Source organism: Neofelis nebulosa, chromosome 9 (genome assembly GCF_028018385.1).
Source record: "Neofelis nebulosa isolate mNeoNeb1 chromosome 9, mNeoNeb1.pri, whole genome shotgun sequence".
Classification (NCBI taxonomy): Eukaryota; Metazoa; Chordata; class Mammalia; order Carnivora; family Felidae; genus Neofelis; species Neofelis nebulosa.
Genome location: NC_080790.1, coordinates 18944168 through 18965732, shown reverse-complemented (window position 1 = coordinate 18965732; position 21565 = coordinate 18944168). Strand labels below are relative to the sequence as shown.

At 35.7% G+C, this 21565-nt stretch overlaps 1 protein-coding gene across 3 annotated transcripts in view; it reads left to right on the top strand.

Moving 5' to 3' along the window:
• ATAD2B (ATPase family AAA domain containing 2B) overlaps positions 1 to 21565 on the top strand; it is a 168016-nt gene that overhangs the window by 132187 nt on the left and 14264 nt on the right. For 2 of the 3 annotated variants that reach the window (XM_058682647.1, XM_058682649.1), the window contains 4 exons: positions 1555 to 1690; positions 3659 to 3855; positions 6941 to 7100; positions 19524 to 19646. In XM_058682647.1, the coding sequence (XP_058538630.1) occupies positions 1555 to 1690; positions 3659 to 3855; positions 6941 to 7100; positions 19524 to 19646 (616 nt within the window). The remainder of the gene's footprint in view (positions 1 to 1554; positions 1691 to 3658; positions 3856 to 6940; positions 7101 to 19523; positions 19647 to 21565) is intronic. The other variant, XM_058682648.1, reaches the window with a different exon arrangement.

Sequence of the window (21565 nt, the reverse complement as noted above, 5' to 3'; positions counted from 1 at the left end):
AAGTAACTATATTTTCTTCAAGCTTATAATTGCACTATTTGACATTATATTTAGCACACAGTGGGTGTGCACTGGTAAATTTGCTTGCCAGAACTTTTGAAGAAGGGCCAGTGAAGCATAGATCAATGGGTTGGGGGAATTGTACATGAGAGTAGTCTACAAAAAATATATATATATATTGGAGACAGGGTGAAATTTTATAAACTCTTAAAAGGATTTGGCTTTGGGTTGAGGTAGATAGTTCTCTATGCAAATTTTTGAATTCTGCTTTTCATTGATTGTGTCTTTTCTGTCTTAGAATTTTAGAGCTGGAAAAGGCCTTTAGAGATTATGTGATCTAGTGTTCTCTCTTTACTTCTACTTTGTGACCTTAATCCAGTTACTTAAACCTTTCCAAGTCTAAGTTTTCTCATTTGTAAAATGAAGGACTCCTACATACCTCATTGTTATAAGTTCGATTGAAATAATATTTAGGAATTCTTAGTAAGTAGTTAGACATGACAAATTAAACGGATTATGTAGTTTACCTTAAATGTGTGGCTAAATTTGGGCTAGGATCTGATTCCTTGAATTTTCATCCAGTGTTTCCTCATTGTCTTGTAGTTGGTTCTTCTTTCCTTATTAATAACCTTTTCCCATTTGCAGTTTCCAGTTGATCTGGGTGAGGAAAAAAAAAAAATACAGGCTTTACTCATTCAGTCCATGCTAATTAAACATTAGTATGTACCAGTCACTGTGGTACATATAGGAAGACAGATGAGTAAGAAATGGTCTCTATTCTTAGGGAGTTTGGTGTCTAGAAGTAGAATATAGACCGTCTAGAAAAACATAAAAATTAAAGCGTGTAGATTAATATGGATGATGTGGAGGATTTCAACAGCCTATATTGCAAGGGGGAATCTGGGGTCAAAGCCTCTATACAGCAGGTAAATAAAGGAGAGGTAGGTAATCACCAGTAGGAAGGAACTGTGAGGTATGTGAGAATGACTGGCTTAATATTGTTTGGGAATTTTGTGTGGAAGGTGGTGTTATTGTGGAGCATTCTGGGGAGAAACTGAAGGTATAGTTTATTTGCAGTGAAACCAGGATTCTGGAGGATTCAGTGGAATCGACTTGGTATGAAAAGAGCCCAGGAAAGGAAGTGACTGGATGGGAAGTACACAGAAAGAACATAAGAGAAGGCAGTGCTGTTAGCATGGTTTCAGCTCTCTAATGTAGATTCTAGGTAATTACTGTCTAGCTCTAACACAAAAGTCCTTTGAGATTGTTGCCATCTAACTATTATGATCAATTATCCTTTTTGCTACTATTTGCTGACTCTCCCAGGTATAGTATAATTTATTAACGACGGGCAACTGATCATTCTCTCATTACTGTTTAGTCCCTGAGGTTGAATCTCTCAACAGCATAGCCTGGGATGAGGTTAACCCTAATCCCACATGAATGAAAATTGAAAATGGTACTGGAAGTTGAAGAAATTGTAGTTTGGTATAATAAGTAAGCTTTTAATTCTTTATATATTTAATGTCTTTGTGTGTATGTGTATGTGTGTAGGTTAAATGTATCTTTAGAATACAGTATGAAGAGGTCTTGTATATTCAAAGGCCTATTGAAGAAGACAGAAGAAAATTTTTCCAAGAATTGATTCTCAATCAGGCATCAATGGCTCCACCACGAAGGAAACACACTGGTAAAGTTCCTAAAGCCTTTAGGAAAATGGGGGAGAGGGAGGATGGGGAGTGAAGTTAAGAATGCCCCTTCTTGGAGTCACTTTTTAAAAAAACCATTTCTTTGTGGAAATAAAGTCAGTTTTTTAGATTCTCCTTACCTTTAGATGGACCTATGCGGAAGTGGTCGTTGTGTTTACCCGACTTGAGATTGGGAAGTACAGCCTCATTGTTAAGGCTTTATTAACGGGTGACCATTAATGAAGTATTCACCTTATCATTTCAATCCAGTTACTCTGGTAGATTTCACATTCTGAGGCTTAAAAAGTTGAAGAAAAAAAGTCTTTGGTTCTGCTCTGTTTTAGTCAGTTCAAGTACAGGGGACTTAAACTGTAAGATTGAGAACAGGTCGTGTGCTGATTACGTTGTGGGTCAGAGTAGGTGTGATAGGTCAAGAGCTGATCGGAATGTTTGCCTTTTCTGGCTTACTAATTTTTCAAGTATTTATTGAGCACCTGTAATGTTAGTTGTGCAAGGCACTTGGAAACCTATCATGGCTTTGTTTTAAGCATTAGAGTTTTCTTGGATTTGGGCTAATAGCATAATATTTCAAATTTCAGCCCCCTGGCCTAAGAAAGGAATGCATTCTGGGTCAATCAAAAGACTGTTTCTAATCTTAAAGATGTGTAAAGATAAGGTCCTCTTTGTAATCTCTCAGCTTCTTCTAGAAAATAACAATCCTGTTAGAAGTTTTTAAGCATCTTTCCCCTTGTTCTTTTATGTTTCTCATTGTGGTTCTTGTAGGATGTTAAATACATTTCCACCCCTTCCAAGTCCTTCCTTTTCCATATTTGTTCTACTTCTGTTTTTTACTGATTATATTATCCAACACTTTATTTTATTGTTCTTTAGTGACTCCTTTCCACATTTTCTCAGAGTTCTAAAAATGAGCACCTATCATATGGCTATAGTTGTGAGTTTACCCCCCCCCAGCAACCTTGGAAAATTAAATATGGAAGTTACACCTTCTGATTGTTGGGTGTTGCTTCCTGTTAATCAAAATAACAGTACTTAAAATATTTTATTATGTAATGATTCATTTTAATAAGGTATCTTACTTGTTCTCAGATACATTTTAGTCTCAAAGATTTGAATATTCTGTGTTAAGGATTAACATAATTTTTTTTCTTTTTGAGTTGCTTCTATTTACTTTCATTTTTTGTCTTAGGGGCTATTTAGAAATCAGCAAGAATCCTTAGGATTTTAATCCTGAAGTTCAGTGTGATACTGGGAAAAACTTTTAAGGAATTAGGGAATAATGTGTTTAGGAAAGTTAATACTTTACTTTTTAAGAAGATTTTGTGTTTGTTTAGGCGGAAACGAATACTGTAAATTTTACATATAACACTGTAGACTGGATTTTCCATCTTATCCATGTCTTTAGGATTCTTGTTTTAGTTCCTAATTTTTTTTTGCTCCCTACACAGGTATGTGCCATTCACTACCCCTACTATGTTGTATTGAGAATATCAGAGTAGAAAAGACTTGTCTAAAATCAAAGCTCTTTTGGGAGTGGGAAGGATTAAAGAATTGTTACTTGCCCATTTCACTTTCATGCATATCGGGCAACCCCATTTTGAGAAGAAGGTTTTTAAGCAACATTGATTTTAAGCAAATTGGTATACAGTTCTTCACCTGAAGATATTTTTGTTGAGTTGAAATATTTCTCATAAGTTGTATGTAAATAATATTTCAAAATCAAATTATTTAAAATCATATCATTTGCGATTTAAAGGAGTCCTACTGTGAGTTATTTTGTGAAATAATTCTCTTCTCTAATATACTGTTGGTTTCTGTTCAAATTTTTACTTGCTGGATTTGCAAGTGGTTCACACATATTTGGAGTTCTTTTTTGAGAGAATGCCAGAAAAGTAATTGAGGTCCTGGCCCTGCCATGTTGGAATCTTAACATTTTCTTTTATTTTCTTCAGGTCTTTGTGCTATGGAAGTGCTTCCTCTTGCACTACCTTCTCCACCTCGTCAGTTATCAGAATCAGAAAAAAACCGGATGGAGGACCAGGAGGAAAATACTTTAAGAGAGCTGCGGTTGTTTCTCAGGGATGTAACCAAGAGGCTGGCGACGGATAAACGTTTTAACATCTTCAGCAAACCGGTGGATATTGAAGAGGTCTTGTTTCAGTAGTGTGCAAACAGTGAAGTTGAACTGGCTAAAAGAAAAAAATATTGACATCTTTTTTTGGAAGGAAAAAAAGCAAAGGCATGGATGAATATTACCCCTAGCCTGTAAAATTTTAATCCATGTGATAACCACCAATGTCATCAGCAAACATCTGGTGACTTTTGGATGAAATTAGTGACCAATTCGTATGTCCTCTTATTTACTATTGATCTTTGTGATCTCTTACTCTTCAATGTAAGAAGAGGATTAAAAGTTACTTTAGTGAAATGTCCATACTAGACTATTTTTATTCCAGGATAAATCTTGCTCTTAAAAAGTATATTGGTATTAACCAATCCATACCAATTAATTTTGGCATTTTCAAAATTATGTATACGATTGTGAAAGAGGTGGCTAAGACACCTGAAATTTGTCTTTCATATTTTGGAAATGCCTGTAACTAAGATGCTGTTTGATGTTAAGCATATCTTATGCCAAAATTATTTTTTTCTGCAAGGATTTTCTCTGCTCCCAGTGGAAAATTTCTCACTTTCAATGTGTATTGTTTTGTGTCCTTGTGGGAGCATGGTTTGTGGTGATAAGAAATTTTCCATTTGGAATCTACTATAGTACCGTAGTTAAAATTTGTTGTTTTTTTGTTTTGTTTTATCCTGGGATAATATAGCATGTGGATGAGCACGATGCAGTCTTTACTGGCCTTCTTCTTATAGTTCAGACTCCATGTTTGAACAGCTTTGGTGTTTTTAGTTTTAAGTTTTTTCTTCATCTTTTTATTAATTTGAATTTTGCAATGATTCATAGTTTAATGTTGTGTACTTCTTGTGAAATCTGTACTTTTGGACCTGAGCAGATTCCTTTGGAATCATTACCTCATCTATGACTGGGAAGAATGAACCAGTGTTGTTTTTCCCCTCTGAAAATAGCTATTTTCCTTCTTTGGGGGAGTAGAGGAACTATCTGTATTTTATTTGTATATTTATCCAAAATACGTAGTTTTATCCATTTGATCCTTTTAACAACCTCACAGAATCATTATTTTTAAGTTGCAGCTGAGGAAACTGAGGCTCACAGGCAAGCGACATAGCCAAGACTCGGAGGTTTTTTTGAAATTCAAAGCCTGCATTCTTTATTTTATATCATAGCTACCTTAAATTTTCTATCGAAATGACAGGAATTGCTAATTTGCTTTTGCAATTAATACATACCATTTTACATTTGTGGAACATTTTTCTTCACCTCTTAGTGTTTTCAGATAAGTTAAAACTTTTAGCCCAACTTTAAGGATTATTTTAGATGTTTATTTTTATTTCAAATTGGGTATGGGCCTCTGACACTTATTTGATAAGGGCTTGATCTCAAGTCAACCTCCTGCACTAAACCAGTTTTGCCTTTCCTCCAGAGAACTCTCTTTCTTTCTAACCAGAAGAGATGGTCAGATTTCAAATGCCATGTGTGTTAGAGTAAAAGTTTTATAAATGATGGTAAGGCAGTGGAAAGGGATAGAAAAATCTGGGTCAGATAAAACTTTTATTCAAGGGTTATGTTTCTTATTTTCTCTTTTATTCTTTGTTATGTTCATTCTGCTACTGGTTCTTTGTTCTTAAAGCTGAAAAGATAGAGAGGTCTGTGTGAAACACGAGGGGAAAACAAGATAACATTTAAATAACCTAAAACATAAACATTTATATTCAAATAATGAATTTGAAATGTTTAAAAACTATGGAATTCCAAAGCAGACTTCAGAGAAAGAAAAGTTTAGAAAATAAATGTAGAATTTAAAATTAAATATTAGAACAAAAATTTTATAATCTTTACTAGTATAAATTTTTGTAGTGCTTTGCAGTTAATAGACATTTTCCACATGTACTCAAGGCATGCCAATGCCAGGGCCAAGAATCCAACTAATAATACCTTCTGAACTATCGCTTGTTCATTATAGCTTCATTACCTCCTCTATAAGGAGATTGACTGGCTTTTTGACTCCTAGAAGTTCAACAATAAAACATGCACACACAGTTAACCTAAACATTTTAAAACGTGTATAAAATATGTATATATGCGTGCGTATGTGTGTGTGAGAGAGTGTATGTGTGTGTTTGTGTGTGTTTTTGTGTGTTTGTGTGTGTATGTGTGTATTTGCAATGGAGAAAAAGTAGCCTTTAGTTTCAAAGAGTGGAAATTATCCTAGCTCCAGAATTTGATTCTGGAGTAAGTAGATATTTCTAAGACTGTTTTTATATCAGACCTGATTGCTTGATTTGAGATTTGCATTGGGGGAGGCAGTAGAGATAGGTTGGTAAGAGATTTCTTAGTGGTTAAATGATATAAAACATTGGGCAAATTGTGACTTAATAGCTCCTATTTTGAGTTATCTCTTAGAAAATCAGCACAATAGAGCACATTTACTTACGAATTTACTTATGATTAGGGAAGTTCAAGTAAATCTTCTAGTCATGAAAGCAATACTTATTTTTGTTATATAATTGACTCAAAATGTTTGTAATGACTCCAAAGGAGCAGAAAACACTTTCCATGAAACAATTCACCCTGGAAAATTGAGAAAGAAAGTGGGTTTTTTTTTTGTGGTGGTGGTGGGGGGGGGGGGTTGTTTTGTTTTGTTTTGTTTAAAGATTTTAAAGAGATTTACCAGAGAACTTTTCTAATAAATAATATGAAAAATCTATGCTTCTTAATTTCCTTTAAAAAAATTTCTTGAAGTAACATGCATTGATACTTATTGGGTGCTTTTACCCATACATTCTCTTCTCAGGTATGTACAAAGGCCTGGGGGCAAAAACAGCTGACACAAATTGGTTTTATATTTCAAGATGAGAAACATTTCAGAGTTGATTTAGATATGACTTGAAACTGAAGCTTTTCATGGAAAGTATGACTTCAAAGTAGTAACTTTAGTAGCGTAAATTGCTCTACAATTTTATCCTTATTTGTAATTATTTTTTTAGATCTTTAGATTGAATTTTTAAATAATTTTATGGTTTTATTTTGTGTTTTTATGAGTAGATCATGTGAAATAGCAGAAGTAATTTTCATTAAAATATCCTGTTTGTTTTAGGTTTCAGATTATCTTGAAGTAATCAAGGAACCAATGGATTTATCGACAGTAATAACTAAAATTGATAAGCATAATTACCTGACTGCTAAGGATTTTCTGAAAGATATTGACCTCATCTGTAGCAATGCTTTAGAGTACAATCCAGATAAGGACCCAGGAGGTAAGCATGCAGTGGGCAAGGTTCACTTTGGTGATCAATGAGAAGATATTTGAAAGTTTAAATACTAAAGTATGCCGATGTCTCAGATAGATAAGTTGGTTTTGATGACATATTATTGTATTTAGAAACTTTTTGAAGAGGAATGCATAATATACTTAAATTTAATTATTAAATTAATTTATTAAATTAAGTAATGGATTTAAATTAGAGGATTTTATTATTTTAAGTATTCTGTTCAGGGTTTAGTTTCTTCATTTACTTTTTACCTTTTGTACTTAGGTTCTTGCTTTGTTCAGGTAGGGTGGAAAACTGGGTAATTGAGAATTTGATATAAACACTTTTTTAAGAGATCTGCTTAGATTTATAAAGATATTTATTTATTTAAATTCAAGTTAGTTAACATACAGTGTAGTATTGGTTTCAGAAGTAGAACCCAGTGATTCATCACTTATATAGAACACCCAGTGTTCATCCTAACAAGTACCTTCCTTAATGCCCATCACCCATCTAGCCCATACCCCCACTCACCTCCCTCCAGTAGCCCTCAGTTTGTTCTCTGTATTTAAGAGTCTCTTATGGTTTGCTTCCCTCTCTGTTTTAATCTTATTTTTCCTTCCAAAGTTTGTTTATTTAGTCAACACCACCATTGCTGATAAACACTGGGAATTCTAAATTGGTGAGAACTCATTATAGGATATGTTTACATAGTAAAAGACCCCTTTAGGTAGACAGTATGTATTCTATGGATTGTGGGTATTTTTAATGTAAATTTATTGTTTTGTTCCTAATTCCACCCTGTACTGAAATCTGTAGTCCCAGCTCTTTGAGTGCCCTTCAGGGAGGACCGCCAGGAACATATCTGTAGTTAAACAAGATGAATTTACTGATTCCTTGTAACAAGAAAGAATATGTATCATGTAGAACAATATAGGATTTGAGCTTGTGTTAAGAATTTTGGAGAGGATTTAAGTATGACTTTACAGTAGATTGGATGCTATTGGGAAGTGGGGGTAATTTTGTGATTAGGTATTTTAAGAACCTGGAAGACAAGAAGAATGGAGGAAGGCCAAAACTGTGATGGGTAAAGAAGCAGTGGTCACTCATAATCTCTAAGATAGGATTATACTAAGTTATTTTTGTGGCTGGGACAATGTTCATGCTTTTGTCTATGTTTACATATGATTTTGGGGTGCTCTTGCTTTATCTTGATTCATCATGGTCACAGAGTGGCCTTTTCTGAGGTTGTGTTCTATAAAATTGTTTATATTTGATATGAGTACACCAAGGCCTAGCTGATAGCGCCAGTCCAATTTCCAGCTGGCAGGGGCTGTTATTCTCTTTCTCATCCTATTGAGAATTCTGTTCTTCAACAGGTGATACACATCAAAGATGTTTTTTTATTTCTTACGAATGTATGTAAGTTTCAGTCATCTAAAGTATTTAGTATACAGTTTCTGCTTTGTTTCTGTATTTATGGGCAGTAGTTCTTAGGCTACATGTTAGAACCTGTATTTGTCGTTTTCAAATGAAATTAAGTATTTCTTATCTAAATTTAGAGCACAGTAAATCACACATCCTAATACCAAGTTAAGAGGCAGAATGAAATTTTACATAGCTGCACCTGGTATCAGTTCTTAAGCTTTGTATTAGGACATTTGCCTCATTAGTTTTTGTTTCTTTTGCTTCATTTTGACTTTTTTTTATATATGTTGTATAGAAAAACTTCTAAAGATTAAAAACAGATTATTAAAATAACCTTTAATTCCATTATCTTGTGTTCTTTCTTTCTCTTACACAGATGTATTGTATATGGAATACTTACGTGCATATCTTTATTAAAATAAGAACATAATTTTTATAAACTTTGTCATTCATGCAGTATTTTGTGAAAAGCTTATGAGCTAATATATTTCTAAGACATTATTTTAATCACATAGATGTACTGTAATAGCCAATACCCTATTGATGGACATATTAGATTTTTTAGTTTTTTCCTCTATTATAACACTGATGACTGTCTTTATAGCATAAATTTTATGTACATCCTTAGCTATTTCCTTAGAATGAATTTCTTAAAGTGAAATTTCTGAATCAAGGGATGTATATATCTCTTTTAAGCCTTTTAATCTGTATTGTTAAATTCTTCTCACAATTTTTTTTTCTTTTACCAGCAGCATCAGGGTCACTGTTAGCCAGTATAACAATTTTATGTGAACGAGAGAATCTCATTCTTCTGTGTAGATGGCATCCTGCAACAGGATCACAGTTTGGGTGGTGAGAGGAATGGGCTGGATATCAGCTTCATTTGATTTCCTTGCTGGAGCCCTTGGTGAGGGTCCAGTCTGCACAAGTGTCTATAGTGGCATTGAGCAAAGTATGAGAGTACTGAGTGCCTACACTGTGTTTTAGTTTTCAAGACACAGAGGTTGCTGAAACTGTAGTAAATAAGAGCTTAGACTTTGGATTTATACTTAAGTGTTGGTCCCCATTCTGCAGTTTCCTAGTTCATTAACACAATCGAGTTTAGTCCTCTAAATTTAGTATCCTTATCTGCAGAATAGGGATAATTATGGTATTCTTCTCATGGGGGTCATTGTAAGGGTTAAATGAGAAAATGTATTAGGTTAAACCTTAAAAACCATGATTTTCATATGGGTCAACCTAAATACCTTAAGCCCTTAGCATAGTGCCAGAGACATGGTAAGTGTTCCAGAGAAGTTAGTAGTCGTATTTTTATTATCATTATTATTATTGAAATTGTGCTTTAATTTTTTATAATTAGGTGCTTAGTGGGTACCAATTGCTGCATATTATATTCCCTGTACCACATTGAAAATTTAATCTATTTTAGAAAAAATTTAGGGACTGATTGTAAAAAATAAACATTTGAATGGTTAGAAAAAGCCAGTTTAGAAGTTTAATCCAGATTTTTCCCCACATGTTACTTAATTATAAGCACATTGAAATAACACTACTTTTAAGAAAGAAGCAATGGTTTCTGGTGCATAATAACCTTTTCCTATCCAATGCAGTTGTATAATCAAAGAACATGGCTGTATCTCAGAGTTGACATGGTACACTTGTAACTTTGTTTCTTCACTGTTTTAGATGCAAAAAAGTCTGATATAATTCAAAAACATCATTTTGGCTCTGTTCAAGTTATTTCATATCTTTACGTTAAGAGGCCTGGTTTTTTCTTAGCAGAACCACTTGTTATGTATTAGGAAAACAACCTCAGGGTCTGTTGTGTAGCAAGTGGAAATTACATGAATGTTGTATTACTTTTACAAGCTCCCATGAGTATTTGAAAGCTTACAGTGTTCTGTTTTGTAGAACCCTTGGCCATTTGGGAAAACAAAAAACTAGCATATACATAGAAGACAAAAGCCAGTATTCTGAAGGCTATACATGTTGCCTAAGTGTTTACCCAGATTCTCTCCCTTGAGGATGATGTGGACAGAAATTAAATATGTTAGCCAAAAGAATTTCAACTTGTGCTAAATGTAACTAGTATCAGATATTTGACCCTAATTATTTTCTTACAGATATGTGATACATATGTTTAACTCTTCCCCATTCTGTGTCTTGTGTCTCTTTTCTAGCCCTCAGTTGCATTCACATGCATTCTGTCATTTAGCTAATTTTGCTGAAATTTCAGCCCTAGTCTTGAGTCTTCTCAAAATCTTCCATTTTGTACTAGTTGCTTAGGAATAAAAGCTCACAGCTTCACTCCAGCTTTTGGATCCCTCTGTGGGCTCTGGTTTAGCCATACTCATTCGTATTCTTTTTTTTTTTTTTTTTTTTTTTTAAATTTTATTTTCAACGTTTTTTATTTATTTTTGGGACAGAGAGAGACAGAGCATGAACGGGGGAGGGGCAGAGAGAGAGGGAGACACAGAATCGGAAACAGGCTCCAGGCTCCGAGCCGTCAGCCCAGAGCCTGACGCGGAGCTCGAACTCATGGACCGCGAGATCGTGACCTGGCTGAAGTCGAACGCTCAACCGACTGCGCCACCCAGGCGCCCCATCATTCGTATTCTTTATTAGTATTTATGAGTACCATGTACTAGTTACTGAGCTGCGTGCATAGAATACAAAGATGACTGTGACAATCCTTGCCTCTTGCGGTAGAGATACTCAGACATAATAAATGTTGAATAATTACTGTGTGGCAGATACATTATGCTCTGTGTTATGGTTTTAGTTTGCTAGAGCTTCCATAACAAAATGCTACAGACTAAAAGTGGCTTAAAAAATAGAGATTAATTTTCTTACAGTTCTGGAAGCTAGAAGTCCAAAATGAAAGTGTTAGCAGGTTTGGTTTCTCTTGACGCTTTTCTCTTTGGCTTGCAGATGGCTACCTTCTTTCTGCGTCCTCATGTGGTCTTTTCTCTGTGTGCGTGCACCCCTGGTCTCTTTGTCCAAATTTCCCCTTCTTGTAAGGACACAGATAGATTAGAACGTATCCATACAACCTTATTTTATCTTAATTACCTCTTTAAAGGTTCTACTTCATTTTATTTTTTAAGTTTTTTTTACTTATTTTGAGAAAGAGAGAGAGGGCGAGAGAGAGAGTGAGCGAGTGAGCACAGGTGGGACAGGGCCTGTCAGTGCAGAGCCCGAAGTGGGGTTCAATCTCACAGTGAGATCATGACCTGAGCAGAAATCAGCACGCTTAACCGACTGAGCCACCCAGATGCCCTTAAAGGGTCTGCTTTAAATACAGCCACATTCTAAGGTACTAGGGATTAGAGCTTTGACATACGAACTTTGAGTGGTGGAGGGGAACCCAGGTCAGCCCCTAAAAGTTATATATATAGAGATAAATAAGCCACAGTCCTTACTATCTAGAAACTTACTCTATTATAGGAATGACAAATATAAATGACAATTATAATAGATTTTTAAGGTATAGAGATAGTATAGAGGTGGTGATTATGATTTTATGATTTTTATGATCTTGTCTTCAAGTGACCACAGATGATTATAATGCAGTTTTATAAGGTTTCTATTAGAACTATGTGCACAGTGTGAGTGGAGCACAGAGGAGAAGACCCTACATGGAGTTGAGTAAGATTGGGTAGGGCATTCATTCCAGCCTGAGAGAAGTAGTGTACAAAGTTAGAAAAAGAAAGCAAAGGTGGCTGGAGAATAGAGTCCCTAGAGTGGAGGAGTGTTGGGAAGTCTACTCTCCTCCTCGCCGAGTCTCCATTCATGAAGTATTCTCTTATGGATAAACTGTGGTCAGTACTGAGAATATACAGCTCTGGCCTCTAAGATGCCTAAATTCTACTGAGTAGAGAGTGTCCTGCAGATAACTAAATGTCATAGGAAGTTCCCGGTCTTCTTTTGATCATGTGTAAGGACTTCAGAGTTTCTTTTCTAAATGATAAGGAGCCATTGGGTGGTTTTGAGACAGAAGGTGATACAATTCGATTTGCATTTAAGAGTATAGTATTAAAGGCAGTATCAGTTTTGGGGTAAGGTCAAGGGAGTGCAGAGATGATGGTTAGAAGATCAATTACAATTCAGTTGCAGTGGCAGCAGAGATTGAACATAGAGGGCTTAGTGATTGATAAATTAGATATGACTGACAGAAATCAAAATGACTCCTGAGTTTTTGATCTGAGTATTTAAGGAATATGAGAAGTAAACCAATGGTGGAACAGGTTTATGGGCAGTATGCTAACTTTAATTTTGGATGTGTTAGTATGAGTTAATCTTTGGTGCACCCAGGTAAAATGCAGACATTATAGAATAGTAGTTGTATATATGGTTCTAGAGGTTGGGAGACATTTGGGCAAGAAACATGGTTGGAATCATCAGTGTGTAGGAGTGAATGAGATCATGTAGTTAGTATATAGAATGAGAAGAGAGAGAAGCCTAGGAGATCCTCCTGTAGGAAATATAGATCCCAATCTCAATGTAGGTTCTTGTCTTACTGTTGGAACCTAGGGTACCTTTGTTAAATGTATTGCCCCTGCTGGGAGTGTGAACATATATTTTTTTTAATGTTTATTTATTTTTGAGACAGAGACAGAGCATGAGTGGGGGAGGGGCAGAGAGCGAGGGAGACACAATCTGAAGCAGGCTCCAGGCTCTGAGCTGTCAGCACAGAGCCCGACGCGGGGCTCAAACTCATCAACTGAGAGATCATGACCTGAGCCAAAGTCAGACTCTCAACCGACTGAGCCACCCAGGAGCCCCGACACTTTTTTATTCTTCAACCAGTTTCATTGAGGTGTCAGTTATATAGAGTACATTGTTTTTAAAACTACATATATCTTTTAAAATCCTACTTAGCCTTCAAGGAATATTAAATGCTACATTCGTGGAAGATTTTGTTTTTGGTCCTTCCCATTATTAAGTAATCCTTTCATCTTGGAATCATAGCACTGTATAACTTTTCTGAGACATTTAATACCCATTCCTTTACCCCACTCCCATGACCTGAAGTAGTTACTTGTTTACATATCCCTATCCCTTGTTTTAGACTCTAAGCTGATAGGGAACAGGATCTGTGTAGGCACCTATATGGAGCATATTCTTAGCAAATGTGGCCAGTCAGTAAATTTCACTAATTGTTCTCCAATTGAAGGAGTTTCAGATTAGATAGAAATTATAAAATGGAGACATGATAACATAATGCAGATATAAGCCAATAAATACATAAAATTTCTTAATTATGAAGTAATTTGGGATGAAAAAAATCATCTCATAAAAATTAATTTTTCTTGGGGCGCCTGGTTGGCTCAGTCAGTTAAGTGTCCGACTTCAGCTCAGGTCATGATATCACGGTTTGTGAGTTTGAGCCCCGTGTCGGGCTCTGTGCTGACAGCTTGGAGCCTGGAGCCTGCTTCGGATTCTGTGTCTCCCTCTCTCTCTGTTCCTCCTCTGCTCTCACTCTGTCTCTCACTGTCTCAAAAATAATAAAGATTAAAAAAAGTTAATTTTTCTTAAAAACCTTACTAACCTTTCATAATAATTTTATTGAAAAAATAAAACCTAGCTATTATACTTCTGTTTGCCAAAATACAAAAGAAACATTAACACATTGATAATAGTTATCATTTTCTTAAAATTAGTGATTTTGTTAATTTTATAGATACTCATCAATTTGTCCTTATAGCCATTACTTTTTATTGAAGGCAAATGTACATGGTGATATCTTTATAGATATAAGGGGGTTGGGGCTTAGAGATTACGTAATTTGTATGCAAACTCACAAATGTTATATGGCATAACTGAGTGGATTGAGTTCTGTCTTTAAAGCGAATGTGTGTAGTTTTATTACCTGGATTTTGAGAATCTTAAGATCATAAAGTACAAGACAAAAGAATTGGTAAATATGTAGCTTATATTCATGCACAGTTGTAAAGCAAGGATTTTAGGTATGATGTCCATGAGAGAGTCTCTGAACAACTACATCCAAAATTGTATACCTGTATAATTTTTCGTTTTCATCACATGCTTATAAGGATCTCAGATGACCCCCCCTACATCTCCAAAAAAGATGAAGATCTAAGACATGACATCTCTTCTAGTTTTAATATTTTGTAAGCTTATGATTCTTTGCTGTGTATAAACAAAAACACAGCTCTAAGACAAGAATGATTAAAAATAATTATGATAGAAAATAATTATGATAGGCACATGAAAAATATTGTTTGCTCATCAAATGCAGATCTCTTTAGAATAAATTCCTTGTCCTTCAGACCAGTGGGAAATTTTTATGGAATTTTTTTTTCATTCATTCATTTCCCATTTAATTGGGAATGGAATATGGGTGGGAGGCATATATTTAAAAAGGCAAAAAGAAAGTTACTGAGTTAATTTTAGAGTGATAATATGCTACGTAGATCATGGCTTTATATTTAATCTTACCTCTTTCTTAGCTGTTTTCAAGCTGAGGTAGAAAGTCAGTGGCAGAAAATTGTGGTATCCCCTGCACCACAAACATTGTGTTATCAGCTTGAAGGTATAGCTACTTCTAAGGGTATTTATTGTAGGTTTTTATGTGTAGTAGCTAAAATTTGAAGCAGCTTAAAACTTCCTTTTTTAAAAAAAATGTTTATTCATTTTGAGAGGGAGTGAGCTAGTGAGAGAGCGTGCGCTGAGGAGGGTGGGGGGAAGCAGGAGAGGAAGGGTCCCAAACAGGCTCTGCGCTTGAACGCAGGGCTTGAACTCATGAACTGTGAGAACACGACCTGAGAAGAATTCATGAGTAGGAATCTTAACTGACTGAGCTACCCAGGCACCCCGCAACTTAAAACTTATAACAGTAGAACAATAATTTTGAAAAATTAAAACACATGCTACTTTGGATTTTTACACAGCTTTTATAGTTTGGTTCTCAAAGAATATTTGACAGTTATCAGGAGACTTCTGATTTTGGCTGTGGTGGAGTAAAAGGGATTGAATTACTCTCCTACCTGAAACAATGAAAAAACTGAACAAAGTGTATGAAAAAACAAGTTTGAAGCCATTGGATAGCAAGAAATGAAGGGCAGTGATCTCCGAAAGATGAGAAACCGGAAGTTGAGCACTGTAGTTGCCTGGAGAGTTTCCAGACCGTAGTCCAGGAAGGAAGGGCCCAGGCAGAGTCTGGAAGTGTACCTGACAGAGACAGAGCTGGGAATATAAGGAGGTCATAGTAGGTAGAGTTCTCAGGGTATAAAGAAAGAAATCTGCCCAGAGAGAGCACTCTGGAGATCAGAAGAGCCTCCTCCAGTCGGCAGCTGAATACTGATTGGTGTATACATTTGAGGAAACGACCTGAGACCAGAGAAAGGGAATATTCCTTCAAGCTCACACAGAGCTAGCAGTAGTGCAGCAAATAATTAGAGCTAATAAACCAACAAGGAGATAACATGGGATCGTAAATGAGTACACATCCAAATGAAGTGAGAGAAAGAGGGAAAAGGGAACAAAGAGCATATGGGACAAGTAGAAAATAAACAGCAACTTTACTAACAATCACATAAATCACATTAAGAATAAACTGTCAAAAATAAACCATCTATTTTGGTGTAGTCTCAATAGCTTAAATTTGTTCTTGTTACCCTTGCCTGAGGAGACATATCTAGAAAAATGTTGCTGTGGGTGATGTCAGGGAAATTCTCTGTGTTCTCTTCTAGGAATTTTATGGTTTCAGGTCTCACATTTAAGTCTTTGATCCATTTTGAGTTTATTTTTGTGTATGATGTAAGAAAGTGGACCAGTTTCATTCTTGTGCACATAACTGTCCAGTTTTCCCAGCACCATTTGTTGAAGACACTGTCTTTTCCTCACATATATTCTTGCCTCTTTTGTCATAGGTTAATTTACCATATAAGTTTGTATTTACTTCTGGGCTTTTTATTCTGTTGTATTGTCTGTTTTTGTGCTAGTACCAAACTGTTCTGATTCTTACAGCTTTGTAGTGTATCTTGAAATCTGTAATTGAGGGGCGCCTGGGTGGCGCAGTCGGTTGAGCGTCCGACTTCAGCCAGGTCACTATCTCACGGTCCGTGAGTTCGAGCCCCGCGTCAGGCTCTGGGCTGATGGCTCGGAGCCTGGAGCCTGTTTCTGATTCTGTGTCTCCCCCTCTCTCTGCCCCTCCCCTGTTCATGCTCTGTCTCTCTCTGTCCCAAAAATAAATAAAAAACGTTGAAAAAAAAATTTAAAAAAAAAAAAAAAAAAAAAAAAGAAATCTGTAATTGTGATACCTCCAGCTTTGTTTTCCTTTTTCAGAGATTGCTTTGGCTCTTTAGGGTCTTTTGTGGTTCCATACACATTTTAGTATTATTTGTTCTAGTTTTGTGAAAAATGGTATTTTGATAGGGATAGGTTTTTTGTGTTGAATCTGTAGATCGCTTTGGGTAGTATAGACGTTTTAACAATACTAATTATTTCGATTTATGAGCTTGGATATCTTTCCATTTGTTTGTATTACCTTCAGTTTCTTTTCTGACTGTTTTATAGTTTTCAGAGTATAGGTCTTTCATTTCTTTGTTAAAGTTTATTTCTAGGTATTTTTTTGGTGTGATCAAAATGTATACTTTAGATATGTGTACTTTAATATATCTTTTCTATACCATAATAGATCTAGTTTTTTAAAAAAAGATTTAGGGAAGTACAATATGTGAAATAATAAATTCAGATTACACAGTTGTTGTGGTTTTTGGGTCATAAGTTTGTGAGACCTATATTCATTTATCTCCATATATTCATGATACGTCCTTTGGATATTTTTTACGTGTATCCAGACTAAACCTCTTTAAACTTAACTCTAATTTCTAACTTCTTTTCCTCCTTCTGTCTTTATTTATTCTCTAGTTTTTGTATCTTTGTGTTACTTTTCATTTTCCCATTTTTCATGCAAGAAACTAGAGAATTATCTTTGATACTTATCCCATACTTCATCATCAAGTTGTGTCATTGAGAACATATCTCAAATCTGTAATCTCCTCTTTACCACCACCACCACCACCATCCTGGTTCAATTTGCTGTCCTCTCTCACTAAAAAAAAAAAAAGAGTCTTCTTGATTATGTTCCCTGATTTTATTCTTGACCCCTTCAATCTAATTTCCAGGTAATAGCTAGAGATGATCTTAAGAAGATGTTCACTTAAGTCATGTTACTTCCCTGCTCTGATCTTTTTGACGTTTTTTTGTTGCTTAGGATAAAGTCTGAATCCTTTAAATATAATCAGGTTCCCATTTGTCTCTTGTTTATTGTATTCTTACCACAGAGGCTAGTTTTTAGTTTTTTGAAATCTCCAAGATCTTTTTACTCCAGAACTTTCTCCCGTGGTATTTTCTGAGCCTGCACTGGTTTTCCCACTACTCTTTCAGTGGCTTGCAGTGCAGGCTTTTCAGTCTTCGCTTAAATGCTGCTTCTTCAGAGAGGCCTTTTCTGACTTGTCCAATCCGAATTGGCATCCACACCAAATGCCATGTGGGTTTTCATTGTAGCTATGATTCAGGGTTTTGGGGTGTGAGGAAAGGGGTGAGGGAAGTATTTATTAATATGTGTGTATGAGAGATTATTTGATTAATACCTCTTTCCTATACTCATCCAAAAAGTTCCTTGACAGTGGAGACCTCTCTTGTTCACTACCATCTAGCCATCACCTGGCTCAGTTCCTGGTACAATTGAAAACACTTATTAAATGAATGTTTAGAGAAAATGTGTTGGAAAGAAATATACCAGTGTTGCCTTTTAGTGTTGCACATTGTAAGATTTCCACAATGAACTATTAGGAGTTTCTAACAAGAAAAATTATACATAAAATGTCTATACTTTTTGCCATTACTAGGGATGAAAAAGCAGATGTTATTATGAGACTTGGGGTTTTAGTTTTTGATACTTTGTAAAATAAGTGGCCTCGATAATGCTTACTTGACTTTTAATACCTTGGAGCTGCATAGCTCTACACCGTACTTTTTAGGTTGTATTGTTGATGAATACTGGCTTCTGGGTTAGGGTAAAGCAGAGACTTAGTACAAATGTTAGGTATAATTCACCTAAAAGGATGTATGTATTTCTTGCCCGGATCTACCTACAATTTATTTACCATTTTGCATTCTTTAGCTTAGTGTGTCTTGCTGTATTTTTCTAGTTCTGTTAGTTTTTTGATAGGTCATCTTTACTTAGGATATATTATATTCTTCACAGTTTTTACCAGTTTTCACTAAATGGAGAAAATTAAGATTTTCTGAATTCTCAGTATCCATCTATGGCAACTTTGGTGCTGGACATAATGGTGAATATCCTCCAAATCTCTTAAAGTTTTTATTGAAAATCATACATGTTTTTTAAAATATGGTAGTAAAGCTTCATATCTTTGAGATAATGATTTGTTAAATAGGCTTATTAGTTCAGTTGACCCTGAACAACATAGGTTTGAACTGCCTGGGTCCACTTACCATGGATGTTTTTTAGTAAGTGCAGGATAGTACTATAAGTGTGCTTTCTCTTACGATTTTCTTCACATTTCCTTTTCTCTAGCTTACTTTATTGTAAGACTACAGTGTATGATATATACAATGTACAAAGTATGTGTTAATGGACTATTTATGTTACATGTAAGACTTCTGGTCAGCATTAGGCTATCACTAGCAAGTTTTTTGGGGAATCCAAAGTTACACATGGATTTTCGACTGTGTGGGGAGTTGGCACCCTAACCCCCTGTGTTGTACAAAGGTTACCTGTACTTTGAAGTTCTGAAAATACAGTTCTCAGAAAATTATGAATGTGACTCAGTGGCTTATTATATTTATTTTTTACTCATCATTTAAATGAACTTGTTTCTCACCCAGAAATGCTTTTTACAATTTTATTTAAATGTTTGTATTCTTTTGTTTCTCTTTTTTAAATGCCCTTTGTTAATGTTATTTCATTTATATGTATAATAAATGTATACCAACTTTTTTTAACAGATAAAATAATTAGACACAGGGCTTGTACCCTGAAGGACACTGCACATGCCATCATTGCAGCTGAATTGGATCCAGAATTTAATAAACTCTGTGAAGAAATAAAGGAAGCAAGAATAAAAAGAGGTAAGTTCTAGAAATGACCTTGGCTACTGAAGACCAAGAGTCATTGAATGTTACTGGGTGGTGTCTCTTTAGGGTTGCTGGCAGAATGCAAATAATGCATCCTGAGGCACAGACTGTATATAATTTCTGATATTAATATGTGTCATTTAAATTCTCAAAGATACATATATTTTTAAGTTTATTTATTTTGGGAGAGAGAAAGTGCATGTGGGGGGAAGGGCAGGGAGAGAGGAGAGAGTGAGAATCCCAAACAGACTTGGCACCTGCAGCATGGAGCTCGATGGGGGGCTTGAACTCTTGAACTGTGAGATCATGACCTGAGCTGAAGTCAGACACTTAACCGACTGAGCCACACAGGTGCCCCTTAAAGATATTTTACTTTTACTTTTTGTGAAAGTTTTAGTGCAGCAATGCAAATTACAGAAATAGAGTTCTGCTCAGTGAAATTTTTTTTGCAGGAGTAGCTCTTTGTTAATTATTGTTTTTTTTTTTCTTTTTTAAACTAAAAATTTTTTAATTGTTTTTAATCTTTTTCTTTTTTTAGAGAGAGAGAGAGAGAGAGGATGCAAGTGAGCGAGGAGCAGAGAGAGAGAGGGAGAGAGAATGCCACAAGGGGCAGAGAGAGAGAGACGGAGAGAGAGAGAAGCAAGGTCACCTGAAGTGGGGCTCGTGTTTTTACCCAAAGTGGGGCTCATGTTCACCTGAAATGGGGCTCGAGCTCACCCAGAGCTGGGTTCGTGCTCACCTGATATGGGACTTGAACTCACGGAACTGTGAGATCGTGGCCTGAGCTGAAGTCAGATGCTTAACTGACTGGGCCATCCAGGCACCCTATTGATTTTTATTCTTAAAGGATTTAGATAGACCTTCACATCTGTAGAGGGCTTACTTTTTAAAAGCTTTTAGAAATACTGTTTTTGTTTTCCCTGTTGATAGTTATGTGCAGTTTTGTTAATATAAAAATAAAGAATTAGCAAATGTGGTTTGTTCATTCAATGTATAATCCTGTCCTTGAGGAACTCACACTTTAGTAGGAGACAGAGAAAAATGTAAAACGAATGAAGTACAGTTGAGGTATATGAATCGATTGGAACATGTTTATAGCACAGAGGAGAGACCTCCTGTTAAGGATCCCAGCATTTTGTCCAGAGTTTGGGGAATGAATATAGGGGTGTTGTCTCTAGTGGAGCAGAAAAAGGGAGGCAGTGACAGAGGAGGAGGCGGTATTTGTAAGCACAGCAGATAATAGCTTGTGTAAAGGCACGGAGATGTGAAATAACATGGTGTATTTGAAGAACTGAAAACGGTTTGGTATTGCTGAAGCTGTACAGAATGGTGGGAAATAGAGCTCAAGAGATGAGCGGAGTCCAGGACATTAAAATTAAGAAGCTTTTTTTCTACTTCCTTAGGCCCTCACAGGTCACCGAATCTTATAATATAGGGTCTGGACATCATAGCATGTGGCATTTTGTCTTTTTTTTTTTTCTTTTTTTTTTTTTTTTTTTGGGGGGGGGGTCTTTCTTCCTTATTTGGAATGTAAGTGTTGTGAATGGTTTGTTCACAGCCCTGCTGAAGTCCCTGGAACTCTGTCCTATAAATATTTGAATGAATCAATGCCAATGCTAAGGAGCTTAGACTTTATCCTGTAGGTCAGTGTCTTTCAAAATGTATGTGCCTAATACCCACATCAGCTTATTAGACTTAGTGAGTTAGATTCTCCGAGAGGAGTGAGGCTGAGAAATCTGCACTTTAACAAACTACTCAAGTGGTTTTTTTGTACGCTAAAGTTTGAGAATCATCGCCATAATGTGTGTCATTGAAGTATTTTAAGCTGTGGAGTGAGTTGGTACATTGCTATGGCAGCAGGAAAATAGCAAGGTCTCAATGTGGCAGGATAGGAAGATGAGAGACAATTTAAA